At 41.2% G+C, this 25,560-nt stretch overlaps 1 protein-coding gene across 1 annotated transcript in view; it reads right to left on the bottom strand.

Moving 5' to 3' along the window:
* Positions 1-24,108, bottom strand: part of LOC106600503 (protein kinase C iota type) — a 57,469-nt gene extending 33,361 nt beyond the window's left edge. Inside the window, 5 exon segments of the mRNA XM_014191901.2 lie at positions 1,129-1,214; positions 1,337-1,387; positions 1,980-2,069; positions 7,264-7,385; positions 23,777-24,108. Coding sequence (XP_014047376.1) covers positions 1,129-1,214; positions 1,337-1,387; positions 1,980-2,069; positions 7,264-7,385; positions 23,777-23,859 — 432 coding nt within the window. The 5' untranslated portion in view covers positions 23,860-24,108.
* Between the last annotated feature and the right edge of the window lie 1,452 nt (positions 24,109-25,560).

Here is a 25,560-nt window from a genome sequence, read left to right as displayed (position 1 = left end):
ATTTTTCTCGTAAAATAGCAATAATATTCCAACCGGGAGACCTTGTTTTCGTTCAAACACTGAAAATAGAAAATGGAGTCTTCACATGCACGCGTGCGCCCGTGTCATTGTTCTCAGAACGACCACTTTCCAAAAGCCCTACTGTTTTTCGCCCAGGGACTGCAGAGTCATCATTCCCCGTTCTGGCGCCTTCTGAGAGCCTATGGGAGCCTTAGAAAATGTTACGTTACAGCAGAGATCCTCTATTTTCCATAAAGAGGCTATAGAAGGCCAAGAAATGGTCAGAGAGGGCACTTCCTGTATAGAATCTTCTCAGGTTTTGGCCTGCCATATGAGTTCTGTTATACTCACAGACACCATTCAAACAGTTTTAGAAACTTTAGGGTGTTTTCTATCCAAATAAAATAATTTTATGCATATTCTAGTTTCTGGGCAGGAGTAATAACCAGATTAAATCGGGTACATTTTTTATCCGGCCGTGAAAATACTGCCCCCTATCCTAAACAGGTTAAACAGGACTCTTTGGTCTACAGCTCCATAACTTTTAAAAGGAAGAACCACAATGTGTGTGTGTGTATATATATATATATATATATATATATATATATATATATATATATATATATATATATATATATATATATATATATATATATATATATATATATATATATATATATATATATATATATATATATATATATATATATATATAATATATTATAAATAAATATATTATAAATAAATAAATATATATATATATTATAAATATATATATTATAAATAAATAAAAATATATATAATAAATATATATATTAAATATATATATATAAATAAATATATAAATAAAAAAATATATATAAATAAATATATATATATATATATATCTTCATTCCTCCTTGTCGCTATCTCCCTCTCTATGTGAATGAATGAATGAATGAATGAATGAATGAATATATATATATACATACATACATACATACATACATACATACATACATACATACATACATACATACATACATACATACATACATATACATACACACACACACAGAGAGGGAGATAGCGACAAGGAGGAATGAAGAGTGGAATATAGAGACAGAGATGGATAGAAAGGTAGCTCACCCTGTTGAAGCGTTTTGCCTGGAAGGCATGGCCACTGGCGTAGTAGAGCTTCCTCCAGCGTCTCGCCCCACGACGATATATAGACTCTGGAGGAGCAAGAAACAGGGGTTACAGGACAAAGTATGTGTGTGTCGGAGAGAAAATCCCCATCTTCAGAAAACAATGATATGGATATAAGAGAAAAAGGGACAAGTAGTTGTAGACTTACTGTCCTCTCCTGGACAGGGCATGCCAGGCTTCTCAGGGACACAAGGAAACACTGAGAGGAGAGGGAAATAACAGCATTAGGCCTACAACATTGCAGTCCATACATCACACAAGTGCGTGTGCCAGAGGTGAGTGGTGGATGCTCCATCATTAACTAGTAGACTTAGCACCCCCCTGTGCACTTCCTCCTATCCCCCAACTTGTCTCCCTCCACTCTATCCGGTATTGATTAAGGACCACCAAATAGCACTCGTGAACAGGCTACTCCGTAAACCCATGACTAGTTCCTGGTTATTGTGAGGCTACCTGATGATTGCCTCGCTAGCAGATGGATAGGATCAGTGTAGCAGACAGAATGATTCATGTTTGTTATGTATACATTATGTTGTCTGCAATGTCAGCCCAGCAGCAAACATTCTTATTTATTCAATTAATACATTGAATTGAATGTAATGGAAGGTGAATGTTCTCAAGTTGTCTGTTTAATGTGTGTCTGCACTGAGGATAAGCTTAATTTATTGAATTGAATGCAAGGCCAATGTATGTATTATGTTGACTGACAGCGCAGTGACAATGCAGACAAGGAATGAGTTCCCCTTGGGTATAAATAAATGCTTATTGAGTAGAACTGAAGGTCATGTTACCATGGATGATGAGTTCAGAGTCTTTATTGAGTTCATAGAGCCTCAGGGCTTCCTCCATCTCCAGCTGAGACGATACTGTACACGGGTCACCTGGAAGGACAGCGGACACAGCAACACAACCGGTCAGTACAGCAACTGCATCTCACATTTCACACCCTATTCCCCATATAGTGGAGTTCAGTAATCCTTCAGCACCCCCACGTTCCTCAAGATCTCTTAGCTGATACATTTAGCTGTTCCAGTTTAGAGAAGGTGCCTATGAGGGAGTGTATGTGGGTGTCTGTGTGAGAGTTCTGTTAAGGCAGCGACTCAGTCTTGACTGAGTTCATTATGAACAGCGACAGTGTGTTTATCAGAGCCTGTGACGAGGCTATTGATGAATGGCTGGCTGGTGAGTGGTGATACATTAATTAGTTAGGGCAGCCTGACCTTTCACTGAGTCCAACAACCTGACGTCGTCAACTGTACTGTGACACACACAAGCGTTACGACCAGCCCGATACTGAGGCAGTGCCAGCTAGCTAGATACAGTAGCTATGCATGACTATCTGGACAGATACTGAGGGGGTACAAAGCCTAGCACAGTTAGCACTGCTTTCGCTCATATCATAATGCATAGCTATTTTCAAGTCTCCCCAGAGATGTTCTATCGGGTTCAAGTCCGGGCTCTGGCTGGGCCACTCAGGGACATTCAGACAATTGTCCCGAAGCCACTCCTGCGTTGTCTTGGCTGTGTGCTTAAGGTTGTTGTCCTGTTGGAAGATGTCCGTTCGTCCGAGTCTGAAGTCCTGAGTGCTCTGAAGCAGGTTTTCATCAAGGATCACTCTGTACTTTGCTCCATTTATCTTTCCCTCAATCCTGACCAGTCTCATATCCTGACCACACATATACAGTGTACCAGTCAAAGGTTAACACACCTACTCATTCCAGGGTTTTTCTTTTTACTATTTTCTGCATTGTAGATTAATAGTGAATACAAAACTATGAAATAACACATATGGAATCATGTAGTAAACGAAAAAAGTTTTAAAATCAAAATATATTTCATATTTTAGATTCTTCACTTGAAGAACTTGAAGCCACCCTTTGCCTTGATGACAGCTTTTCAGTCTTGGCATTCTCTCAACCAGCTTCATGAGGTAGTCACCTGGAACGCATTTCAATTAACAGGTGTACCTGGTTAAAAGTTAATTTGTGGAATACATTTTCTTCTTAATGCGTTTGAGCCAATCAGTTGTGTTATGACAAGGTAGGGTTGGTATTCAGAAGATAGCCCTATTTGCTAAAAGACCAAATCCATATTATGGTAAGAACAGTTCAAAAAAAGCTAAGAGAAACAAAAGTCCATCACTACTTTAGCACATGGTCAGTCAATACGGAAAATGTCAAGAACTTTGAACGTTTCTTCAAGTGCAATCGCAAAAACCATCAAGCGCTATGATGAAGCTGGCTCTCATGAGGACCGCCACAGGAAAGGAAAACCCAGAGTTACCTCTACTGCAGAGGACAAGTTCATTAGAGTTACCAGCCTCAAATTGCAGCCCAAATAAATGCTAGACAGAGTTCAAGTAACAGACACATCTCAACATCAACTGTTCAGAAAAGACTGCGTGAAATTAGTCCTTCATGGTCGAATTGCTGCAAAGAAACCACTACTAAAGGATACCAATAAGAAGACTTTCTTGGGCCAAGAAAAATGAGCAATGGACATTAGACCAGTGGAAATCTATCCTTTGGTCTGAAGTACAAAGCAGAAAATATTAAAAAAATTAAACACAAACCCTTGAAAAGTATGTGTGTCCAAACTGGTACTGGATGTGTGAATGCATGTACAGTTGAAGTCAGAAGTTTACATACACTTAGGTTGGAGTCATTAAAACTCGTTTTTCAACCACTCCACAAATTTCTTGTTAACAAACTATAGTTTTGGCAAATCGGTTAGAACATCTACTTTGTGCATGACAAGTAATTTTTCCAACAATTGTTTACAGACAGATTGTTTCACTTAAAACTCAATGTATCACAATGCCAGTGGGTCAGAAGTTTACATACACTGAGTTGACTGTGCATTTAAACAGCTTGGAAAATTCCAGAAAATGATGTCATGGCTTTAGAAGCTTCTGATAGGCTAATTGACATAATTTGAGTCAATTGGAGGTGTACCTGTGGATGTATTTCAAGGCCTACGTTCAAACTCAGTGCCTTTTTGCTTGACATGGGAAAATCAAACGAAATCATCCAAGACCTCAGAAAAAAAAAATTGTAGACCTCCACAAGACCGGTTCATCCTTGGGAGCAATTTCCAAAGTCGTGAAGGTTCCACGTTCATCTGTACAAACAATAGTACTCAAGTATAAACACCATGGGACCACACAGCCGTCATACCGCTCAGAAAGGAGATGTGTTCTGTCTCCTAGAGATAAACGTACTTTGGTGCGAAAAGTGCAAATCAATCCCAGAACAACAGCAAAAGACCTTGTGAAGATGCTGGAGGAAACAGGTACACAAGTATCTATATCCACAGTAAAACGAGTCGACATAACCTGAAAGGCCGCTCAGCAAGGAAGAAGCCGCTGTTCCAAAACCGCCATAAAAAAGCCAGACTACAGTTTGCAACTGCACATGGGGACAAAGATCGTACTTTTTGGAGAAATGTCCTCTGGTCTGATGAAACAAAAATAGAACTGTTTGGCCTTAATCACCATCGTTATGTTTGGATGAAAAAGGGGGATGCTTGCAAGCCGAAGAACACCATCCCAACCGTGAAGCACGGGGGTGGCAGCATCATGTTGCGGGGGTGCTTTGCTGCATGAGGGACTGGTGCACTGCACAAAATAGATGGCACCGTGAGGAAGGATAATTATGTGGATATATTGAAGCAACATCTCAAGACATCAGTCAGGAAGTTAAAGCTTGGTCGCAAATGGGTCTTCCAAATGGACAATGACCCCAAGCATACTTCCAAAGTTGTGGCAAAACGGCTTAAGGACAACAAAGTCAAGGTATTGGAGTGGCCATCACAAAGCCCTGACCTAGAAAATGTGTGGGCAGAACTGAAACAGCGTGTGCGAGCAAGGAGGCCTACAAACCTAACTCAGTTACACCATCTCTGTCAGGAGGAATGGGCCAAAATTCACCCAACTTATTGTGGGAATCTTGTGGAAGGCTACCCAAAACGTTTGACCCAAGTTCAACAATTTAAAGGCAATGCTACCAAATACTAATTAGGTGTATGTAAACGTCTGACCCACTGGGAATGTGATGAAAGAAATAAAAGCTGAAATAAATCTATTATTCTGACATTTCACATTCTTAAAATAAAGTGGTGATCCTAACTGACCGAAGACAGGGAATTTTTTACTAGGATTAAAATGACAGGAATTGTGAAAAACTGAGTTTAAATGTATTTGGCTTAGGTGTATGTAAACTTCCAACTTCAACTGTAGGTATAGTAGGTGCACAGGTAGAGAGAAGATGGAGTAATCAAGGTGACAGACAGTGACACATTCAATACCACCTCTAGCTGATCTAGGGTGTAATCTATTGGACAAATGCAGCTTATCCCCGGTTCGTTCCGTTTAAGGGTGCGTTAGTAAATTCACTGAATTTACGAATACACCTTAAGAAAAGTTAAGAATCAGCAAGATTGAATACACCCGATCACACGCAACCAGTTCACTTTAATAGCAGTCATATACAAACAGCTCGTTGTATATTTCATCCCTTCTCGCATCAATGCGCTCTCCTCCCACCTTTTTCCTTAACTTGTGCACTTCAGTGCTCAACACATCAGCTGTCTGTGACCAGAGGAAAAACATTTCCAAGCCCAACCTTTATATCATGACCACTAACCGCTACACACAGCCTACACCATTGTCACATCATAGTTCTAGTAGCTATGGTGATTAACACGTTAGTAAACCTGCTAAAATCATGCAGTACAGTGTACAGTCAGCAGCAAGCAATTTAGCAGATACTCTGGTGGGCCCCGGTGGCAATAAATGAAAACCGAAAGCTTACCTGGACTTCAAAGAGTTACAGTGTTGGATAGCCACAGCCAGCTAGCTAACATAGCATCCCTCTCTGTTTGAGCCGGGTGTTTGAGTAGGCTAAACTAGCTGGCTGCATTCAATGCTAGCTAATTAAGAGAAAAAATATATACTTCGAATAGCTCTCTTTCGCTTCTCCTTAATTTTGGAAGAAATTACTTAGTTCAAAACTGTTAAAATATTGTCAACTACTCACCATATTCTATGGACTGCAGTGTTAGCTAGCTGTAGCGTATGCATTCAGTACGATTCATTCTCTGACCCTTTGATTGGGTGGACAACATGTCAGTTCATGTTGCAAGAGCTCTGATAGGTTTGAGGACATCCTCCGGAAGTTGGAAGGGGGTGAGAACAATGAGTCTCCTAGGTTTTGTATTGAAGTCAATGTACCCAGAGGACAGAAGGAAGCTGTCCTCCAGCTACACCATGATGTTACAGAACATAGTGCTAAAGACGCTACTGTAGACCTTTATTGCAAAACAGTGTTATTTGGTGACGTGAATATATTTAGTATAGTTTTATCTAAAAAGGATAACGTTAATGTTCCACTTTTTTTTAATGAAATTCACTGAGAAGGATGGTCCTCCCCTTCCTCCTCTGATGAGTGTCCACTGTTTGGGATGCTCTGGATGCTCCAGTTCCCGCCAATATCCAGCAACGTCGCACAGCCATTGAAGAGGAGTGGGATAACGTTCCACAGGCCACAATCAACAGCCTGATCAACAATGCGAAGGAGATTTGTCACGCTAAATATTTTTGTTCAGTGTATGTTTTTTCCTCTTTGGACCTGTGTTTACATTGCATCCACAATGCATCCAATTTCAGTTTGTGTAGTTGTTGGTTTAGCTCTCTGTAACTGTATAGCAAGTATGGTCTGCATGTGTAGGCACATATTACGTCATGATTGCAAGGTGTTCCAATATCTTGTCCAACTGTCCCGTTATCTGGTTTTAACGTCCATTCTAGAATGCCTTCTAGCAAATCAGAAACAAGAATTCAACAATGCTGTGGTATAATTTTTTATAATATAATCTTTGAGAACTAAACAATCACCAAAAGAAAAGCTAGACCGTCAGGGACAATTGAAAATAGCAAAAACAATGAATTTAGCAGTATGTTATGTTTGAACAAAATAACAGATTTAGCCATAGCAAAATGCATATAATCGCAGGAAATTAGCTTAGATGGATAGATGGGTGAGAGATGACTAGAGGATAAGAAAAAATAAATAAAACCTTCCTCGTCGATCCACTTCATGGTGAAGAGCTGGTCGTTGTCCATGGAGCACATGTCTTTGACCTCCCCGTACAGACCCTCGTAGGAGATGGATGGCTCAAAGTGTGTGATCATAATATCCCTGGGAGAAGACCAGAGGAGGGGGGGGGACAGTCAGGGACAATACACTAAGTACACACACTTATTTACATTATTTTTATTCTGTCAGACTTGGACCTTGACAGTGAATTTCAGTAAGACAAAAATAAAGGTGTTCCAACAAAGGTCCAGTTGCCAGGACAACAAATACTATCTAGACACCGTTCTCCTAGAGAACAAATAATTATACCTACCTCAGCCTAAACATCAACACCACAGGTCACTTCCACAAGGCTGTGAACGATCTAAGACACACAGCAAGAAGGGCCTTCTATGCCGTCAAAAGGACCATTAAACTCTACATCTGAATTAGGATCTAGCTAAAAACTCATTGCCCTCTATGGTTGTGAGGTCTGGGGTCCACTCACCAACCAAGAATTTACAAAAAAAAAAAAAAAAAAAAATGGGACAAACACAATTGAGACTATATTTTTGAAGAATTCTGCATGCACATTGTGTACAACGCAAAACCACAAACAATGCACACAGAGCATATGACTTAAAGAGGGCGATACACACACATTCCACCAGAAAGCCCAAACCTACAGAGATTAACCTAGAGAACAGTATCCTCAGCCAGCTGGTTCAGTTCAAAAACACAGACCCTACAGAGCCCCAGGACACCAACACAATTAAACCAAACCAAATAATGACACGGCAAAAAGATAACTATTTGACACACTGGAAAGAATCACCCCCCCCCAAAAAAATTGGAAAATTGGAATGTTATCTGGTCCTAAACAGAATAACATTTTAGTCATCTAGCAGAAGCTCTTATCCACAGCGACTTACAGTTAGTGCATTCATCTTAAGATAGCTAGGTGGGACAACCACATATCAGATAAGAGGAAGTACATTTTTGCTCAAAGTAGCCACCCGCAAGGTCAGAGCTAGTAAGAAAAAAAGAAAAAGTGCAAGTGTTGGCTTTTTTCCCCCTTACAACTGACTGACCAAAAATTAAGTCCTTATGTACAGATTCAGTGAGCATAACCTTGCAACACTGCTGCATCACAGAGCATCTTGACTGGCTGCATCACCGCTTGGTATGGCAACTGCTTGGCATCAGACCCCAAGGCCCTACAGAGGGTAGTGTATACAGCCCAGTACATCACTGGGGCCAACTCCCTGCCATCCAGGACCTCTATAGCAGGCGGTGTAAGAGGAAGGCCCTAAAAATTGTCAAAGACTCCAGCCACCAAAGTCAGACTGCTCTCTCTGCTACCGCACAGCAAGCGGTACAGATGCACCAAGTCTGGAACCAACAGGACCCGGAAAAAACATCTACCCACAAGCCATAAGACTTCTATATAGTTAGTTAAATAGTTAACCGGACTATATGCATTGACCCTTTTTGCAACATATACATTTACGTCATTTAGCAGACGCTCTTATCAACAACTCGACTCATCACATACGCTGCTGCTACGGTTTATTGTCCATCAGTTGCCAAGTCACTTTATCCCTACCTACAGTGCATTTTGCTTTATTCTAAAATGTACTAAATAAAAACATCTCAATCTACACACAATACCCCATAATGACAAAGCAAAAACAGGTTGACATTTTGCAAATGTATTTAAAATGAAACTGAAGTATCACATTTAGATAAGTACTCAGACCCTTTACTCAGTACTTTGTTGAAGCACCTTTGGCAGCGATTATAGGCTCGAGTCTTCTAGGGTGACGCTACAGCTTGGTACGTGTGCTTAGGGTTGTTGTCCTGTTGGAAGGTGATCCTTCACCCCAGTCTGAAGTCCTGAGCACTCTGGAGCAGGTTTTCATCAAACATCTGTCTGAACGTTGCTTCATTCATCTTTCCCTCGATCCTGACTAGTCTCTCAGACCCTGGCGCTGAAAGACAGCATGATGCTGCCACCGCCATGCTTCACCGTAGGGATGGTGACAAGTATCCTCCGGGCATGACGCTTGGCATTCAAGTTCAAACTTGGTTTCATCAGACCAGAGATTCTCATGGTCTGAGAGTCTTTAGGTTCCTTTTGCAAACTCCAAGCGGGCTGTCATGTGCCTTTTACTGAGGAGGAGTGGCATCCGTAAAGGCCTGATTGGTGGAGCGCTGCAGAGATGGGAGAATCTTCCAGAAGGACAACCATCTCCACAGAGGAACTTTGGAGCTGTCAGTGACCATTGGGTTTCTTGATCACCTCCCTGACCAAGGCCCTTCTCCCTTGATTTTGCTGATTTTATTTTTTAATAACTTGGCAAGTCAGTTAAGAACAAATTCTTATTTACAATGACGACCTACCCCAGCCAAACCCGGACGACGCTGGGCCAATTGTGCGCCGCCCTATGGGACTCCTAGTCACAAACGTTTACGATACATGCCTGGATTCAAACCAGGGCCTGTTGCACTGAGATGCAGTGCCTTAGACCGCTGCGCCACCCGGGAGCCTGATTGCTCAGTTTGGCCGGGCGACCAGCTCTTGGAAGAGTTTAGGTGATTCCAAACTACTTCCATTTAAGAATGATGGAGGCCACTGGGTTCTTGGAGTTTGTCAAAACACATGGCCATCTAGCAACAATATCACATTTAGAGTTCGCAATCTAGCTAAGGTGTTTTGAGTTCCCACTTCCTCAGGTGGTAAATGTAGCATATAGCCTAGGCCAGTGTTGTCCAACTGGTGAGCTCATGTTTTACTTCATTTTATTAAAAGTAGGGTGTCTGCGGAAAGCTGAGTATCTTGGCTATTGATCTGTGCCTTAAAATAATTGGTGTGACTTACTACCATATATGGGCAAACAAAATGTATAAGGGCAGGCCGAGCCGATGACCTCATTTCAAGATGTCTGCTACCTACATTCCGGTTAGCGTTGTGAAGCATAAAGGAAATGAACACAGAATACGTTGATTCACACCAAAAGCCGGTACTCCACAGATCATGAGGATATCTTTTTTGTCTGCCTGTGACCATTATTGATCACAAGTCCCAGAGCGAACATGTTTATTTTACACAACATTTCCACCAAACAGAAAACATCTTACAAGTTACATTTAGTTACATTTAGGTCATTTAGCAGACGCTCTTATCCAGAGCGACTTACAGTAGTGAATGCATACAATTCATTTCACGCATTTTTTTTTTTGTACTGGCCCCCCGTGGGAATCGAACCCACAACCCTGGCGTTGCACACACCATGCTGGCGTTGCAAACACCATGCTCTACCAACTGAGCCACAGGGAAGACCGGTACAAGGTAAGCTTCCATTTGGTCTGTGTTTGAGCTATAGCTACATGGGGGTATGAAATAAAACCTTAGGTTGGTAGGAAGAAAGCGAGCCTATTGCCAATGGTATCTGATGACGTATGACAATGGCAACATCGAATGGCCACCGAGTGACGATATCTATGCGCATAAAAATATGATGCAAACACTTGGATATGCCATGTATGTCCCACAACAAATTTAGTTTTTATAGTGAACAATAACTTGGGCACATCCAGTGTGCAAAACAGTGCAATTACAAGGCTTCATACAGGGGGTACAGGTACAGAGTCAATGTGCGTGGGCACCGGTTAATCGAGGTAATTGAGGTAATATGTACATGTAGGTAGAGTTAAAGTGACCATCCATAAATAATAAACAGAGAATAGCAACGCAAATAGTATGGGTAGCCATCTGATTAGCTGGTAAGGAGTCTTATGGCTTGGAGGTGGAAGCTGTTGAGAAGCCTTTTGGACCTAGACTTGGCGTTCCGGTACCGCTTGCCGTGCGGTAGCAGAGGACAGCCCCGTTGATGAGAATGGGGGAGTGCTCAGTCCTTTTCCTGTAGTCCACAATCATCTATGTAACTCCCATCTATCTTCAGATCATTTCCTATTAATCTCCCAGACGTCTTCTTTCCAAAAAAAAAAGGTTTTGGCATGTTAGAATCGTGTAATTACACATTAATAGCAGTTACTTTCGGTTATGTCTATTTAGGCAGAAATCTAAATGCAAAGTACCCAATACATATGGGTCCAGTAAGTTCCGAAAATGTCCAGTAAATGAAAATGCTGCCGGTCAAATTTCCCGCACCACATTTTCCTAACGGAAACTATTGCTGTCAATTTGCAGTCACAAATTATTTGTAATTATGTTCCGGCCCCCCGACCATCTACGCAGCTGAATATAGTTGATGATCCCTGGCCAATATGCACAACAACAAAAAAAACATGCAGGCAATTTCATCTCTAAAGGACCAAATTGAGATATGATTATTCTGGATCCTATTTTGTCATGTTGCACATAAAAATATCCATCATGCATTCCCTGGATATGTTAGATGAAATAGCTAACGTTTCATGTCTTACTTGGCACTGGAAAACTCAAGTCTAGAGTCATCCTGCTAATGGAAAGTAAATGGGCATAATTGTATATTTTTTTGTTATTTGTTATTGTTCTATTTATCATGAGAGCAAAATGGGTACATTTATTGCGTAAGGACTTTTTGTCCATAGCGCCCAGCTCTACTTTCACATCACATCAGTCAGGTAACGCAGGAGCTGAAGGTAGTAGAAGTAGGCCTACGTGAACACTACATGCTTTTTTATTATTTCACCTATATATAACCAGGTAGGCCAGTTGAGAACAAGTTCTCATTTACAACTGCGACCTGGCTACTGCCATGTGTGACAAAGAATACAGCAGTGTACAACAGCATGTGCAGATATATTTTTTTTAAGAATATAAATATTTGCCAGCACTGCACCTGAAATTGTTGTATAATCCTACATTACTTTGAAGTGCATTGGCTACTGTAGGTGAGCGCCATTCTAGCCTTGGAATGACAGGTTCAGAGCAGGCAGAAAATTGGCTGGTATATGCCGTCTCGTATTCCCACCCCCTGCCTCTCTCGCTTCCTCCATATTCTCACCTTCTGCCTCTTCTTTTTCTCTTCGTCACATGTTCACCCCTCTCGCTTCCTCCCCCTCACCCTTGTTTGTGTTAATTAGAGACAGCGCAGGAGGAGTGTTGACCCTCATTTTGGTAGCTACACTCCCAACTTTACAGGCCCACACATCCTTCTAAGCACCATGGCTGATAGGAGCAGGAATAGACAGACACGTGTTCTCTCTCAAATGACACCCCATTCATTCAGCCACACAGTACTGTTACTACACTAGCAGAGCCAGTATCAATGCCAGTACACTGCTCCATTATGTACCGTCCAGCTAGGTAACTGGGCCTGTGCAGTTGCTGTTCATTAAAGTGTAACTGACAGCGTTTTAGCAACATGAAATCTTATTCAAATCTGTTCATATACACCCACAGGAAGAATATTACTTTCTTTTTTTTTTTTTTACATTTTCTGACAAGCAAGCACTTAGATATGGTCATTTTCATGTTTTCATAAGTTAATAGAATGTTTGGGAATAACGTATAGTTATACATTTGTGAAAATTCTAGTGGCCGTGCATTTGGACAATTAAAACAGAAGTAAATAAAACCTAATAAAAGCGTTGGTCATTACCAGGACCGGAATCTACGCAGCGCCATAGCCAATCAGAGCTACAGTAGGCCTATATGCAAATAAGCCCTATGCCACACGAGCCAGCCATCATTCACTTTGAACTGGACTTTGTGTTTTCAGTTAAGTACCAACAGCGCAAATTTAGATTAGAATGCATTCACCAAAAGCCACAAAATACACCTGAATGGATTTTTGCCAATATGTCACTCAACCCCTGCTCCAATGACATGACATCCTCCAGTAGCTAGCTAATAGTTATATAAATTGATACGCTAGCCCAGGGCTGTCATAATTAAATCAGCTCACGGCCATATAAAATTTTTAAAAAGCGCGGCCCAGACAAAGCCCATTTGTTTTTACAAAAAAAAAAAACATTCAACTGTGACCCAAAATGGCCATAGAAAAAAGTATGGTCCTTTATACAAAATGTCCGCTTATGTACAAAGGATGGTGTATAGCATTTGAAGATATTAAAACAGCCTTACATAATAAGATTCTCATGGTTGCGAGATATTTGGGGAAATAGACAGACATACCTATATTTCCCATGTAGGAAACAATGGGGCGACCTCAGAGTTCCATGAGTAATTTTTTGTTGTTGTTGACGTTTTAACTACCAGCAATTGGTTAAACGTGGGCAGGTCTCACTGCCAACAATAGCAAAGCAGGCATTGTGACCTATAACAATAAGCTGGGAATAGAACATTCGGAAAGTGAATTGGTACCACGATGCTCAATAGAACTAATAGGAGCTGGCAGGGTGAAAAATGCCCTAAAATAAGGCCTGTTTTTCATGATTACTTCAAACCTACAGCAAGCAGCTGGGACATACGGTAATATTATCAAACTGGGCTCCACGGCCGACGTAATGAACTCGTTTTTATCTATTGTTAAAAATGTTGTGTCCAGCCTAAACTGAGTGTAGAAAACATTAGGAACAACCACCTAATATTGAGTTTCACCGCCTCCTTTTGCCCTCAATTCGTCGGGGAATGGACTCCACAAGATGTTGAAAACATTCCACAGGGATGCTGCCCCATATTGAATCCAATGCTTCTTACAGTTGTGTCAGGTTGACTGGATGTCCTTTGGGTGATAGACCATTCTTGATACACACAGGAAAAACCCAGCAGCGTTGCAGTCCTTGACACAAACCAGTGCACCTTGCACCTACTACCTTACTCCGTTCAAAGGCACTTAAATCTTTTGTCTTGCCCATTCAACCTCAATGAATACACAATCCACGTCTAAATTGTCTCATGGATTAAATCCTTCTTTAACCTGACCCCTCCCCTTCATCTACACTGAAACAGCTTCAAAAAAAGTGACATCAGTAAGGGATCATAGCTTTAACCTGGTCAGTCGGTCATGGCTCCCGAGTGGCGCAGCGGTCTAAGGCACTGCATCTCAGTGCAAGAGGCGTCACTGCAGTCCCTGGTTCAAATCCAGACTGCATCACATCCGGCAGTGAGTCCCATATGGAGGCGCACAATTGGCCCAGTGTTGTCCGGGTTTGGCCGGGGTAGGCCGTCATTGTAAATAAGAATTTGTTCCTAACTGCCTCGCCTAGTTAAATAATGGTTACACATGGAAAAAGTACGTGTTCCTAATGTTTTGTACATGTGAGAGGTATAATATTCAGACACTATTGGAGAAGGACATTGAGAGAATGTCTTTTCCTTCGTAGTTTCTAAGCAGTGTTTCTGCATAAGCCTTCATGGGGTACTTCATTAGTTACGTATGAGAAAAGTCATTATGCATGTTACAGAAAATGAACAAAGGTAACTAGGGAGAATGGAATTCTGCCCCTTCCCCTTGTCGCCACTACCCTCTAAAACCCCAGCGGCAGCCCCACCTGCTGCTAAGCAGGTAGGTCATTGGTCACTGGTGAGCACCCAAGCAGGGAGAGTGTTGATCAGTGTGCCCCTCTCCCCAGGCAGTACACCTAAAAACATCCATCTCTCTGTCACCACTGGAGGCATGTACCCTCAATCTCCATTGCAGCTATAAACACCCAGCTACTGTAAATCTTAAATTTGCCTACTCATGAGCCTAGTGTTTCATTAACTTTGTCAGTGATTTCAATTTTAGAATGATGTTTTGGCGTGATTTATAGGTCTGATTTCAAGTAACTAGAAGCAGGCTTAACGAAACATTCTATCATATAGCCTACTTCGGGTAGAAATCCAAATAAAAGTATGTAGATAAAAAGATGTGTGGGTGTCATGCATCCTAGAACGGAGTTTAATAAAAACTACAGCTGCATATGCATATTAGCCGAGACAGCATTGCATACGCTACCGTTCAAAAGTTTGGGGGCACTTAATTCCCTTTTTTTGTCCAATAAAATATCAAATTGATCAGAAATACAGTGTAGACATTGTTAATGTTGTAAATGACTATTGTAGCTGGAAACGGCTGATTTTTTATGGAATATCTACATAGGCCCATTATTAGAAACCATCACTCCTGTGTTCCAATGGCACGTTGTGTTTGCTAATCTAAGTTGATCATTTTAAAAGTCTAATTGATCATTAGAAAACCATTTTGCAATTATGTTGGCACAGCAGAAAACTGTTGTTCTGATTAAAGAAGCAATGAAACTGGCCTTCTTTAGACAAGTTGAGTATCTGAAGCATCAGCATTTGTGGGTTCGATTACAGGTTCAAAATGTACAATTGAACAGTTGGTACCTGGATAGTACACAAGTTGATTTGCTGTTTTGACACTACCAACACATGGGTTCAGATTAAATATACACCGAGTGTAAAAAACATGAAAAACACTGGATCTTTCCATGACAGACTGACCAGGTGAAAGCTATGATCCCTCATTGATGTCACTTGTTAAACCCACTCCAATCAGTGTAGATGAAGGGGAGGAGACAGGTTAAATACTTATTTTAAGCCTTGAAACATGGATTGTGTGTGCCAACTCAATACAAGGAAGGTGTTCCTAATGTTTGGTATACTGCGTCTAAATGAATGGCATTCTCTTTATGGTGATGTATCCTAAATAGGTACACACTGGCTTTTATTTTAATGAGCTCCGCCAAAAAGTGTTAAACAAATCAAAATATATTTTATATTAGAGTCTTCAAAGTAGCCACCCTTTTCCTTGATGATAGCTTGTTGACAGCTTTCTTGGCATTCTCTCAACCAGCTTCATGAGGTAGTCACCTGGAATGCATTTCAATTAACAGGTGTGCCTTCTTAAAAGTACATTTGTGATATTTCTTTCCTTCTTATTGCGTTTGAGCCAATCAGTTGTGTTGTGACAAGGTAGGGGTGGTAAACAGAAGATAGCTCTATTTGGTAAAAGACCCAAATCCATATTATGGCAAGAACAGCTCAAATAAGAAAAGAGAAACAACAGTCCATTATTTTAAAGACATGAAGTTCAGTCAATCCAGAAAACGTCAATAACTTTTTTTGGAATGAGATGCTCTCCCTCTACTGTGTGTGCATCTTGCTAGCCATCACTCAAATGGCGAGGGGCTGAAACTCCTTGGCTGGAACTCGAATTGCAAGGGGGCTAGTCCACATGGGGGAAAATGCAGGATAAAATGGCACATTCAAACAAGGGATTTTGTGGCTAATTGCTTAGGCATGTATGAACACCACTGACACATCCAGCCCTAGGCATGAGGTTTAAAGAAAAAAACGTCCTAGTCCCCAAAGTTCAGGGACATGTTTTTAACCCTTTACACTCGTGGGAATTGGCCTATATGGATAGGGCTAAATTGAAATGTTCACTACATTATAAATATGAAAAAAATGGTAGTAATAGAAAGCAAACCGTTTGGAGATTATGGGAAAATTATTAGAACAAAGTTGAGGACAACAGTTCAAGACTGAATCCAAACATTACACTGTTGATTTTATGTGCATTTTACATTTACGGTACTTCGTGCCGCATTTGTTGATAACAAAATCTGAAAATAATCAGAATACATTCAGTGACATAAGAATATTCCTGGGAAAAGCTTGGTAGGTGCACCATAAAAAATTTTTTTATCAAGGGTTCGTGTTAGAGGACTAACTGGTGTCTCCAAGTGGCCACACACCTCTCAAGTGTGCTCAGTTCCTAAGTCATTTCAATACACTTCAATAATACTGACCAAAACTATAAATTCAACATATAAAGTGTTGGTCCCATGTTTCATGAGATATAATAAAAAGAGCCCAGAAATGTTCCATACGCACAAAAAGCTTATTTCTCTCAAATGTTGTGCACAAATTTGTTTACATCCCTGTTAGTGAGCATTTCTCATTTGTCAAGATAATCCATCCACCTGACATGGCATATCATGAAGCCGATTAAACGACACGACCATTACACAGGTGCACCTTGTGCTGGGGACAATAAAAGGCCACTAAAATATGCAGTTGTCACACAACAATGTCACAGATGTTTCAAGTTGAGGGAGTGTGCAGTTGTCATGGTTGACTGCAGGAATGTCCACCAGAGCTGTTGCCAGAGAATTGAACGTTCATTTCTCTATCATAATGTCGTTTTAGAGAATTTGTCAGTACGTCCAACCGGCCTCACAACCACAGACCATGTGTAACCACACCACCCCAAGACCTCCACATCCGGCTTCTTCACCTGCGGGATTGTCTGAGACCAGCCACCGGACAGCTATAAATCATTTTGACCAATCAATTGGTTGAATGAAAAGACTCTCGGTGCGCTCAGGTGCGTGTTCTGCTGCAAATGTTCTTCGCAATAGACAAACATAAGCTCATCTGTTAAAACAACCCAGGTTATGATGCCATGTCAAACTGTGCATCAAACATAGTGATTAACCTGTTAGGGCTAGGGGGCAGTATTGACACAGCCGGATAAAAAACATACCCGATTTAATCTGGTTACCACTCCTACCCAGTAACTAGAATATGCATATACTTATTACATATGGATAGAAAACACTCCAAAGTTTCTAAAACTGTTTGAATGGTGTCTGTGAGTATAACAGAACTCATTTGGCAGGCAAAAACCTGACAAGGTTTCAGGCAGGAAGTGGCCTGTCTGACAAGGTGTCGTTCTTCTTGTCTCTGTTTATTGAAGAGTGAGGATCTTAGCTGTCCCGTGACACTTCCTACGGCTGCCATAGGGTCTCAGAAGGCGGTAAAAAGCTGAATCGTGAATTTGCAGGCTCTGGCTGAAACAAAGTAGCGCGTTTGGGTAGTGGCTGGTTACAGTACTGTGAGACTCAGGCTCGTGCCCGCATCGACCGAAAGCTTTGTTTACTTTCCTCAGTTTAGCTAAAAGGAGATTCCCGGTCGGAATATTATCGCTTTTTTTACGAGAAAAATGGCATAAAAATGGATTTTAAACAGCGGTTGACATGCTTCGAAGTACGGTAATGGAATATTTCGATTTTTTTTTGTCACGAATTGCGCCATGCGCACGACCCTGATTTACCATTTCAGATAGTGTCTGGGACGCACGAACAAAACGCCGCTATTCGGATATAACGATGGATTATTTTGGACCAAACCAACATTTGTTATTGAAGTAGCAGTCCTGGGAGTGCATTCTGACGAAGACAACAAAAGGTAATGAAACTTTTATAATAGTAAAGCTGATATTGGTGAGTGCTAAACTTGCCGGGTGTCTAAATAGCTAGCCCGTGATGCCTGGGCTATGTACTTAAAATATTGCAAAATGTGCTTTCACCAAAAAGCTATTTTAAAATCGGACATAGAGTGCATAGAGGAGGTCTGTATCTATAATTCTTAAAATAATTGTTTTGCTTTTTGTGAACGTTTATCGTGAGTAATTTAGTAAAATGTTAGCGAATTCCCCGGAAGTTGTTCGTGCGTTCAAGACACTATCCGAAATGGTAAAGAAGGGTCGAGCACATGGCGCAATTCGTGACAAAAAAATTCAAAATATTCCATTACCGTACTTCGAAGCATGTCAACCGCTGTTTAAAATCATTTTTTATGCCATTTTTCTCGTAGAAAAGCGATAATATTCCGACCGGGAATCTCCTTTTCGGCAAACAGAGGGGAAAAAAAATCACAAAGGCGGGGGCGGTCAGGTCACGCGCCTAAGCCCAGAGTCCCTTGATCGGCCACTTGAGAAAGGCGATAATGTGTTTCAGCCTGGGGCTGGGATGACGACATTCAGGTTTTTCCCGGGCTCTGAGCGCCTATGGACGACGTAGGAAGTGTCACGTTAGAGCAGAGATCCTTAGTAAAAGATAGAGATGGAAAAGAAGTTCAAGAAATGGTCAGACAGGCCACTTCCTGTAAAGGAATCTCTCAGGTTTTGACCTGCCATTTGAGTTCTGTTATACTCACAGACACCATTCAAACAGTTTTAGAAACTTTAGGGTGTTTTCTATCCATATGTAATAAGTATATGCATATTCTAGTTACTGGGTAGGAGTGGTAACCAGATTAAATCGGGTATGTTTTTTATCCAGCCGTGTCAATACTGCCCCCTAGCCCTAACAGGTTAAAAAAAAGCACTAATGATTTATGCTATACAACGTTTGACATGTTTGAACTAACGTAAATATTTTTTCCCCCCTCGTTTATGAAGACAAGTCCGGCGGGCATAGATCATGTGCTAACAACACAGAGCTTTTTGGACATAAATTATGAGCTTTTTCGAACAAAACTACATTTGTTATGGACCTGGGATTCCTGGAAGTGACATCTGATGAAGAGAATCAAAGGTAATGGATTATTTACATAGTATTTTCGATTTTAGATCTATCCAACATGGCGGTTAGTCTGTATCACAAAGCGTATTTTTCTGGGCGCAGTGCTCAGATTATTGCAAAGTGTGATTTCCCAGTAAGGTTATTTTTAAATCTGGCAATCCGGTTGCGTTCAAGAGATGTAAATCTATAATTCTTTGAATGCCAATATAATATTTTACCAATGTTCTCGAATAGTAATTATTTAATTTGTTGTGCTGATTGACTGGCGGTTATTGGAGGGAAACGATTTCCTCAACATCAACGCCATAGTAAAAAACGCTGTTTTTGGATATAAATATGAACTTGATAGAACAAAAAATGCATGTATTGTCTAACATAATGTGCTAGGAGTGTCATCTGATGGAGATTGTCAAAGGTTAGTGCATAATTTTAGCTGGTTTTCTGCTTTTGGTGACGCCTGTCTTTGAATTGACAAACATTACACACAGCTATTGTCAATGTACACTCCTAACATAATCTAACTTTATGCTTTCGCCGTAAAGCCTTTTTGAAAATCGGACAACGTGGTTAGATTAAGGAGATGTTTATCTTTCAAAGGGTGTAAGATAGTTGTATGTTTGAGAAATTTGAATTATGACATTTAATTGTTTTCAAATTTGGCGCTCTTGATATTTCACCTGTTGTTGATAGGGTGTACCAGGGGTGGGACGCTTGCGTCCCACATAGCCCATAGAGGTTAAGACAATCAGATCCCTAAATGGGCACAATTCTAGGCATACATTTGTACAGAGGTCAGGTATCCTTGGCCTACTTCTATGTGTAATCAGGTGTGAGTCATTACTCAACATTGACAGGAGCGCTCCAAACAAAAGGCAATAAATGGACAAAACTCATAAATGGAATGAAATAAACCAAAACATGTTTCTCACAAGTGTAGAATAGTTTGTGCGCGCTGCAAACAATGAGACCACTCCAACAATGAGAATGGTAAAATAAAAAAAATAATATAGTGAATGCATTAACAGAAATTACCGAGAATTAACAGTAAATGTACTACTGGTGTGCCATCCCCACGGATTAGTCCTCTGAAACAGGCGCCAAACAGACGGGTGTCTTGCGTGCCATAAAAATATATATTTTTAGTCTGCTCGACTAAAAAACATCTTGGTCGACCAACTTCACAAAACAATCGACTAAATTGTGGTCGCCAAAAACACATTTAAAAAATATATATTGTATACATTTTTACCCCGTTTTCTCCCCAATTTCATGGTATCCAATTGGTAGTTACAGTCTTGTCAGCGTGCACCGCGCCAGGCCAGCCATAGGAGTAGAGGGCCTTCCGAGTTGCGCAGTTGTCTAAGTGCGCGATGCGACAAAGACATCCCTGCCGGCCAAACCCTCCCCTAACCCGGACGACGCTGGGCCAATTGTGCGCCGCCCCATAGGTCTCTCGGTCGCGGCCGGCTGCAACTGGGACTTGAACCCAGAATCTCTAGCGGCACAGCTAGACCACTGCGCCACTTGGAAGGCCCACTTTTTTTAAGGTATTTTTTAAAATGTTTATAAACCTTCGGAATGGTAAAATGGTTTTCAGTGTAAACTTAAAAACAAATAACATATATAAAGTATATAGAAAAGATAATGGAACAATATATTTTTAAATAAGATCTTTGAGGAAAAAAACTAAAATAGACAGTCAAGGATAATCAAGAAATCCCAAAAAAACATGACATGGGAGCCCCCATTGATTTAGTTTTAATGTTTGAGTCACTCAGACAGCATAAGAACACGGCATAAGCCATGGCAAAATGTGTTGAATTGCAGGAAACTAGTTTTAAAACTGTAAAATGTTCTCAAACCCATGACAAAATGTGTAGAATTGCAGAAAACCAGCTTTAAACTATAAAATGTACTCATCACCATGGCAAAATGTGTAGAATTGTGTAAGATCCCACCCCTCCCCTCTGCCACTGCTGCTGAAAGAAATCCTAGGGGAAACACTGCAGTGCTATGTTGTTCATTGCTCATGCGTCATAATGTTTACTTTACAAAGAGGAAGTTGATAGCAGCTGATGTTTGGTGGTGACATTGAAACTCCTGAGACAAATGTATGTTGCGTTAAAACTAAGACAGCAGACAGACTTACAAATGGGCCTAGAGAAAGAAAAATATTTAAGAGTGTAAGCATTAAAACCAGAAACTTGATGAGTGATGACTATGAACATTCCACTGTCAGTCAGGTGACTTAAAATAATTGGAAACAGGTTGCTTTATCATTACTCAAATAAATAAATAAATAAATATATGAATAGTTACTAAGCTTATTGTATCATTGCATCCAGTATCTGTTACCAGCCGCCATGCCTCGACTCCAACCACTACTCCCTCGACTCCAACCACTACTCCCTCGACTCCAACCACTACTCCCTCGACTCCAACCACTACTCCCTCTATGTGTCAATAAAGAGTAATTACAGTGACAAGCAGAGACTGCCAAAGCCTGACACCGCATGTCACCGGACCAGACCCTGCCTACTGCTAACCTTGACTGGAAAGCTGGCTGACAGCAGTGTGGGTCTGTGTGAATGAGACTATGAAAGTGAACGGAGCTAGAGGGCAGTACTCGTTACCACCATCTCTCTCCTGTCAAACTGGCCATTATTATAGGACAGTATGAATGCATACTGTAGCGTTTCCCAAACTCTGTCTAAGGTTTCGTTTTTTGCCCTAACACTACACAGCAGATTCAAATGATAAAAGCTTGATGATTAGTTGATTGAGTATTTCAGTCAGCTGTGTAGGGCTAGGGCAAAAAACTAAACGCACACCCCTTGGTGTCCCGAGTACAGAGTTTGGGAAACCCTGGCACACTGTGCAGTCAAAGCAGAGCCATGTATACATTATATGACTCTGAGACAAAGTGCAGCAGATATAAAGAAGCAGGCTTGATGGTAAGAATCATAAATGAGATTCGGATGAGAGCCGACTAGTATATGATGTAGGCCTAGCCTGGATCCAATTGAATTGTTCTGTTTTAATCTGATTGGATGTAGGCTAACAGAGATGAGCTATTCCACAAAAATTCCCTTAACCCCCATCCTTCGCAAATGTACATGTACAACCGCCAATGCTGATTTAAGGCCTGCCTAGCTGGCTTGATGATGTGTGACCCAACACTGTACTTGACCAACCGATGAAATGTTTCATCCCAGATTCCCCACATACTTGACCTTCCAAGGCACTGATCTCAGAAATATTTTGGATGCTTTTGTCTCCATAAAAAAAAAAATAAAAAAAAAAAACATTTAAGTATCCAGGGACAATAGAGTGCTGGCAGGGCGGTAATTAGAGTGAGTGGGAAATACAACAGGTCTGGCAGAAGTTACTGGTAATACACGTTTGGCCAGTCTCTCTTTTAGGAAAAACAACAATCACAGACTCCATCACACAGCAAGAAGTGTCATGGCAACACCTGTGTGTGACAAATGATTTCCATCTCTGAATACAATTACTAGGTCCACTATTCACCGACTATAAATAACTAGCTACATCCCAAATAGTGGCATAATCATGTCATGAACGTTAAGTATCTCTAATTGTTGTAAACTCTCACCTATCTATGTCAAAGATAAGAAAACAAATCCGAGATTACATCCAATGTGAACCTCACGTAATAATGTCACAGGATGTTGTCAAAGTTTGCTTTACATCAATTATTGTAATAGTGTAATTTGAGCAGTGACAACAACTCACCAGGTTCAGTACAGTACGGCTATATGAGGACACATGTTGAGTATCAAACATCCTGCTAGCTTGCCAGCTAGCATCGTCAAAAACATCAGCTAACTGGTTAAAGTTACCATTTAGCTAGCTAGTGAACTAGTAAATTCAATGTAGCTTAGTCATGTCTCAGAACCTGTAGCTAGCTACCAAGCCATACACAATGGAAGAAACTTCACTTACTAAAAATAGATTCATATTGGGAACGTGCATGCTAACTAATACTGGCCAACATTAAGTAGCTAGGTAAGTTAGCAACAGCTAACTAACTACTTTTCTGGACAGTTTCACTTGTCTGTCAAGTTTATAACGTTAACTAGCGAGCTAACTTAGCTAAAAAGCTAACCGTCTGGCTAATAAAGCCTAGCCCAAGTTCATAACGAGTCAAATAATGAAGTGCTTTATTCCGATACAAATCACACAAACCCTAACCGTCTACTTACCCTTTGTAATAAGCTTTTACCCGGACTTGGTGAGGGTTTTCGCCGGGGTGAGACATGGTGCTGTCCCGCAACGTCGGCATCATAAGCCCTCGGAATCGGAACTCCGCACGCCGAAGATGTTTTTCTTCTGGCTGCAACAAATTTAGCTGTGTACCACGCCCAAAACGATCTCCTCTGTAACTTGCCTCGATAGATAAAACAATTAGATAGCTGACTAGCTGTTGAAACGAACAATTTGAGTCTTCTTAATTGTACAAAATCCAGACAAAGTAGTGCCAAACAACACTCACTACTACAAAAAGGCCTCACGACGGACGAATCCATTAGCGGAATGTAGGAGGGGCCAATAAATATTTGAATCAACAAACTAAACAAGAAGATACACTGTCTGATCGTAGATAATATTCGGTCAATGGAACATATTTAAGGCGAATCATATGAATATCATATATTGTAATGATAGACAAGGAGTAAATGCTATTTTTAACACAGTACTGTAAATGTGAACGTGTTCATTATTCCTATTGTACCAAATGAAATGCAAGGGCGTTTGTGTGAACATGGGAACATTTGTATATGGCCATTTATACGTATAATATATTTTCTATGAAAATATAATGTGGTAGTTGGAAATTTAGTTATTTTTTACAAATGGATCGCTTTGGCTGCCTTTCTCATACAAGAGAAAGGCAGCCAACAAGTAGCACTCATGTCTGTAGCCATGAAGTGCTTCGAAGGCTGGTCATGGCTCGCATCAACACCATTATCCCAGAAACCCTAGACCCACTCCAATTGTCATACCGCCCCAACAGATCCACAGATGATGCAATCTCTATTGCACTCCACACTGCCCTTTCCCACCTGGACAAAAGGTACACCTATGTGAGAATGCTATTTATTGACTACAGCTCAGTTTTCAACACAATAGTGCCCTAAAGCTCGTCAATAAGCTAAGGACCGCCACGCTGATCCTCAACATAGGGGCCCCTCAGGGGTGCGTGCTCAGTCCCCTCATGTACTCCCTGTTCACTCATGACTGCACAGCCAGGCACGACCCCAACACCATCATTATGTTTGCCGATGACACAACAGTGGTAGGCCTGATCACCGACAATGACGAGACAGTCTATAGGGAGGAGGGCAGCAACCTGGCCGTGTGGTGCCAGGACAACAACGTGATCAAGACAAAGGAGATGATTATGGACTACAGGAAAAAGAGGACCGAGCACGCCCCCGTTCTCATCGACGGGGCTGCAGTGGAGCAGGTTGAGAGCTTCAAGTTCCCTGGTGTCCCCATCACCAACAAACTAACGTGGTCCAAGCACACCAAGACAGTCGTGAAGAGGGCACGACAAAACCTATTCCCCCTCAGGAGACTGAAAAGATTTGGCATGGGTCCTCAGATCCTGAAAAGGTTCTACAGCTGCATCATCGAGAGCATCCTGACTGGTTGCATCACTGCTTGGTACGGCAACTGCTCGGCCTCCGACCGCAAGACACTACAGAGGGTAGTACGAACGGCCCAGTACATCACTGGGGCCAAGCTTCCTGCCATCCAGGACGTCTATATCAGGCGGTGTCAGAGGAAGGTTCTAAAAATGTTCAAAGACTCCAGCCACCCTAGCTATAGACTGTTCTCTCTGCTACCGCATGGCAAGCGGTATTGGAGCGCCAAGTTTATGTCCAAGAGGCTTCTAAACAGCTTCTACGCCCAAGCTATAAGACTCCTGAACACCTAATCAAATGGCTACCCAGACTATTTGCGTTGTCCCCCCTCTTTTACA

This window comes from Salmo salar, chromosome ssa03, assembly GCF_905237065.1.
Source record: "Salmo salar chromosome ssa03, Ssal_v3.1, whole genome shotgun sequence".
NCBI classification, from domain to species: Eukaryota; Metazoa; Chordata; class Actinopteri; order Salmoniformes; family Salmonidae; genus Salmo; species Salmo salar.
This window is presented reverse-complemented; position numbering and strand designations above follow the sequence as displayed.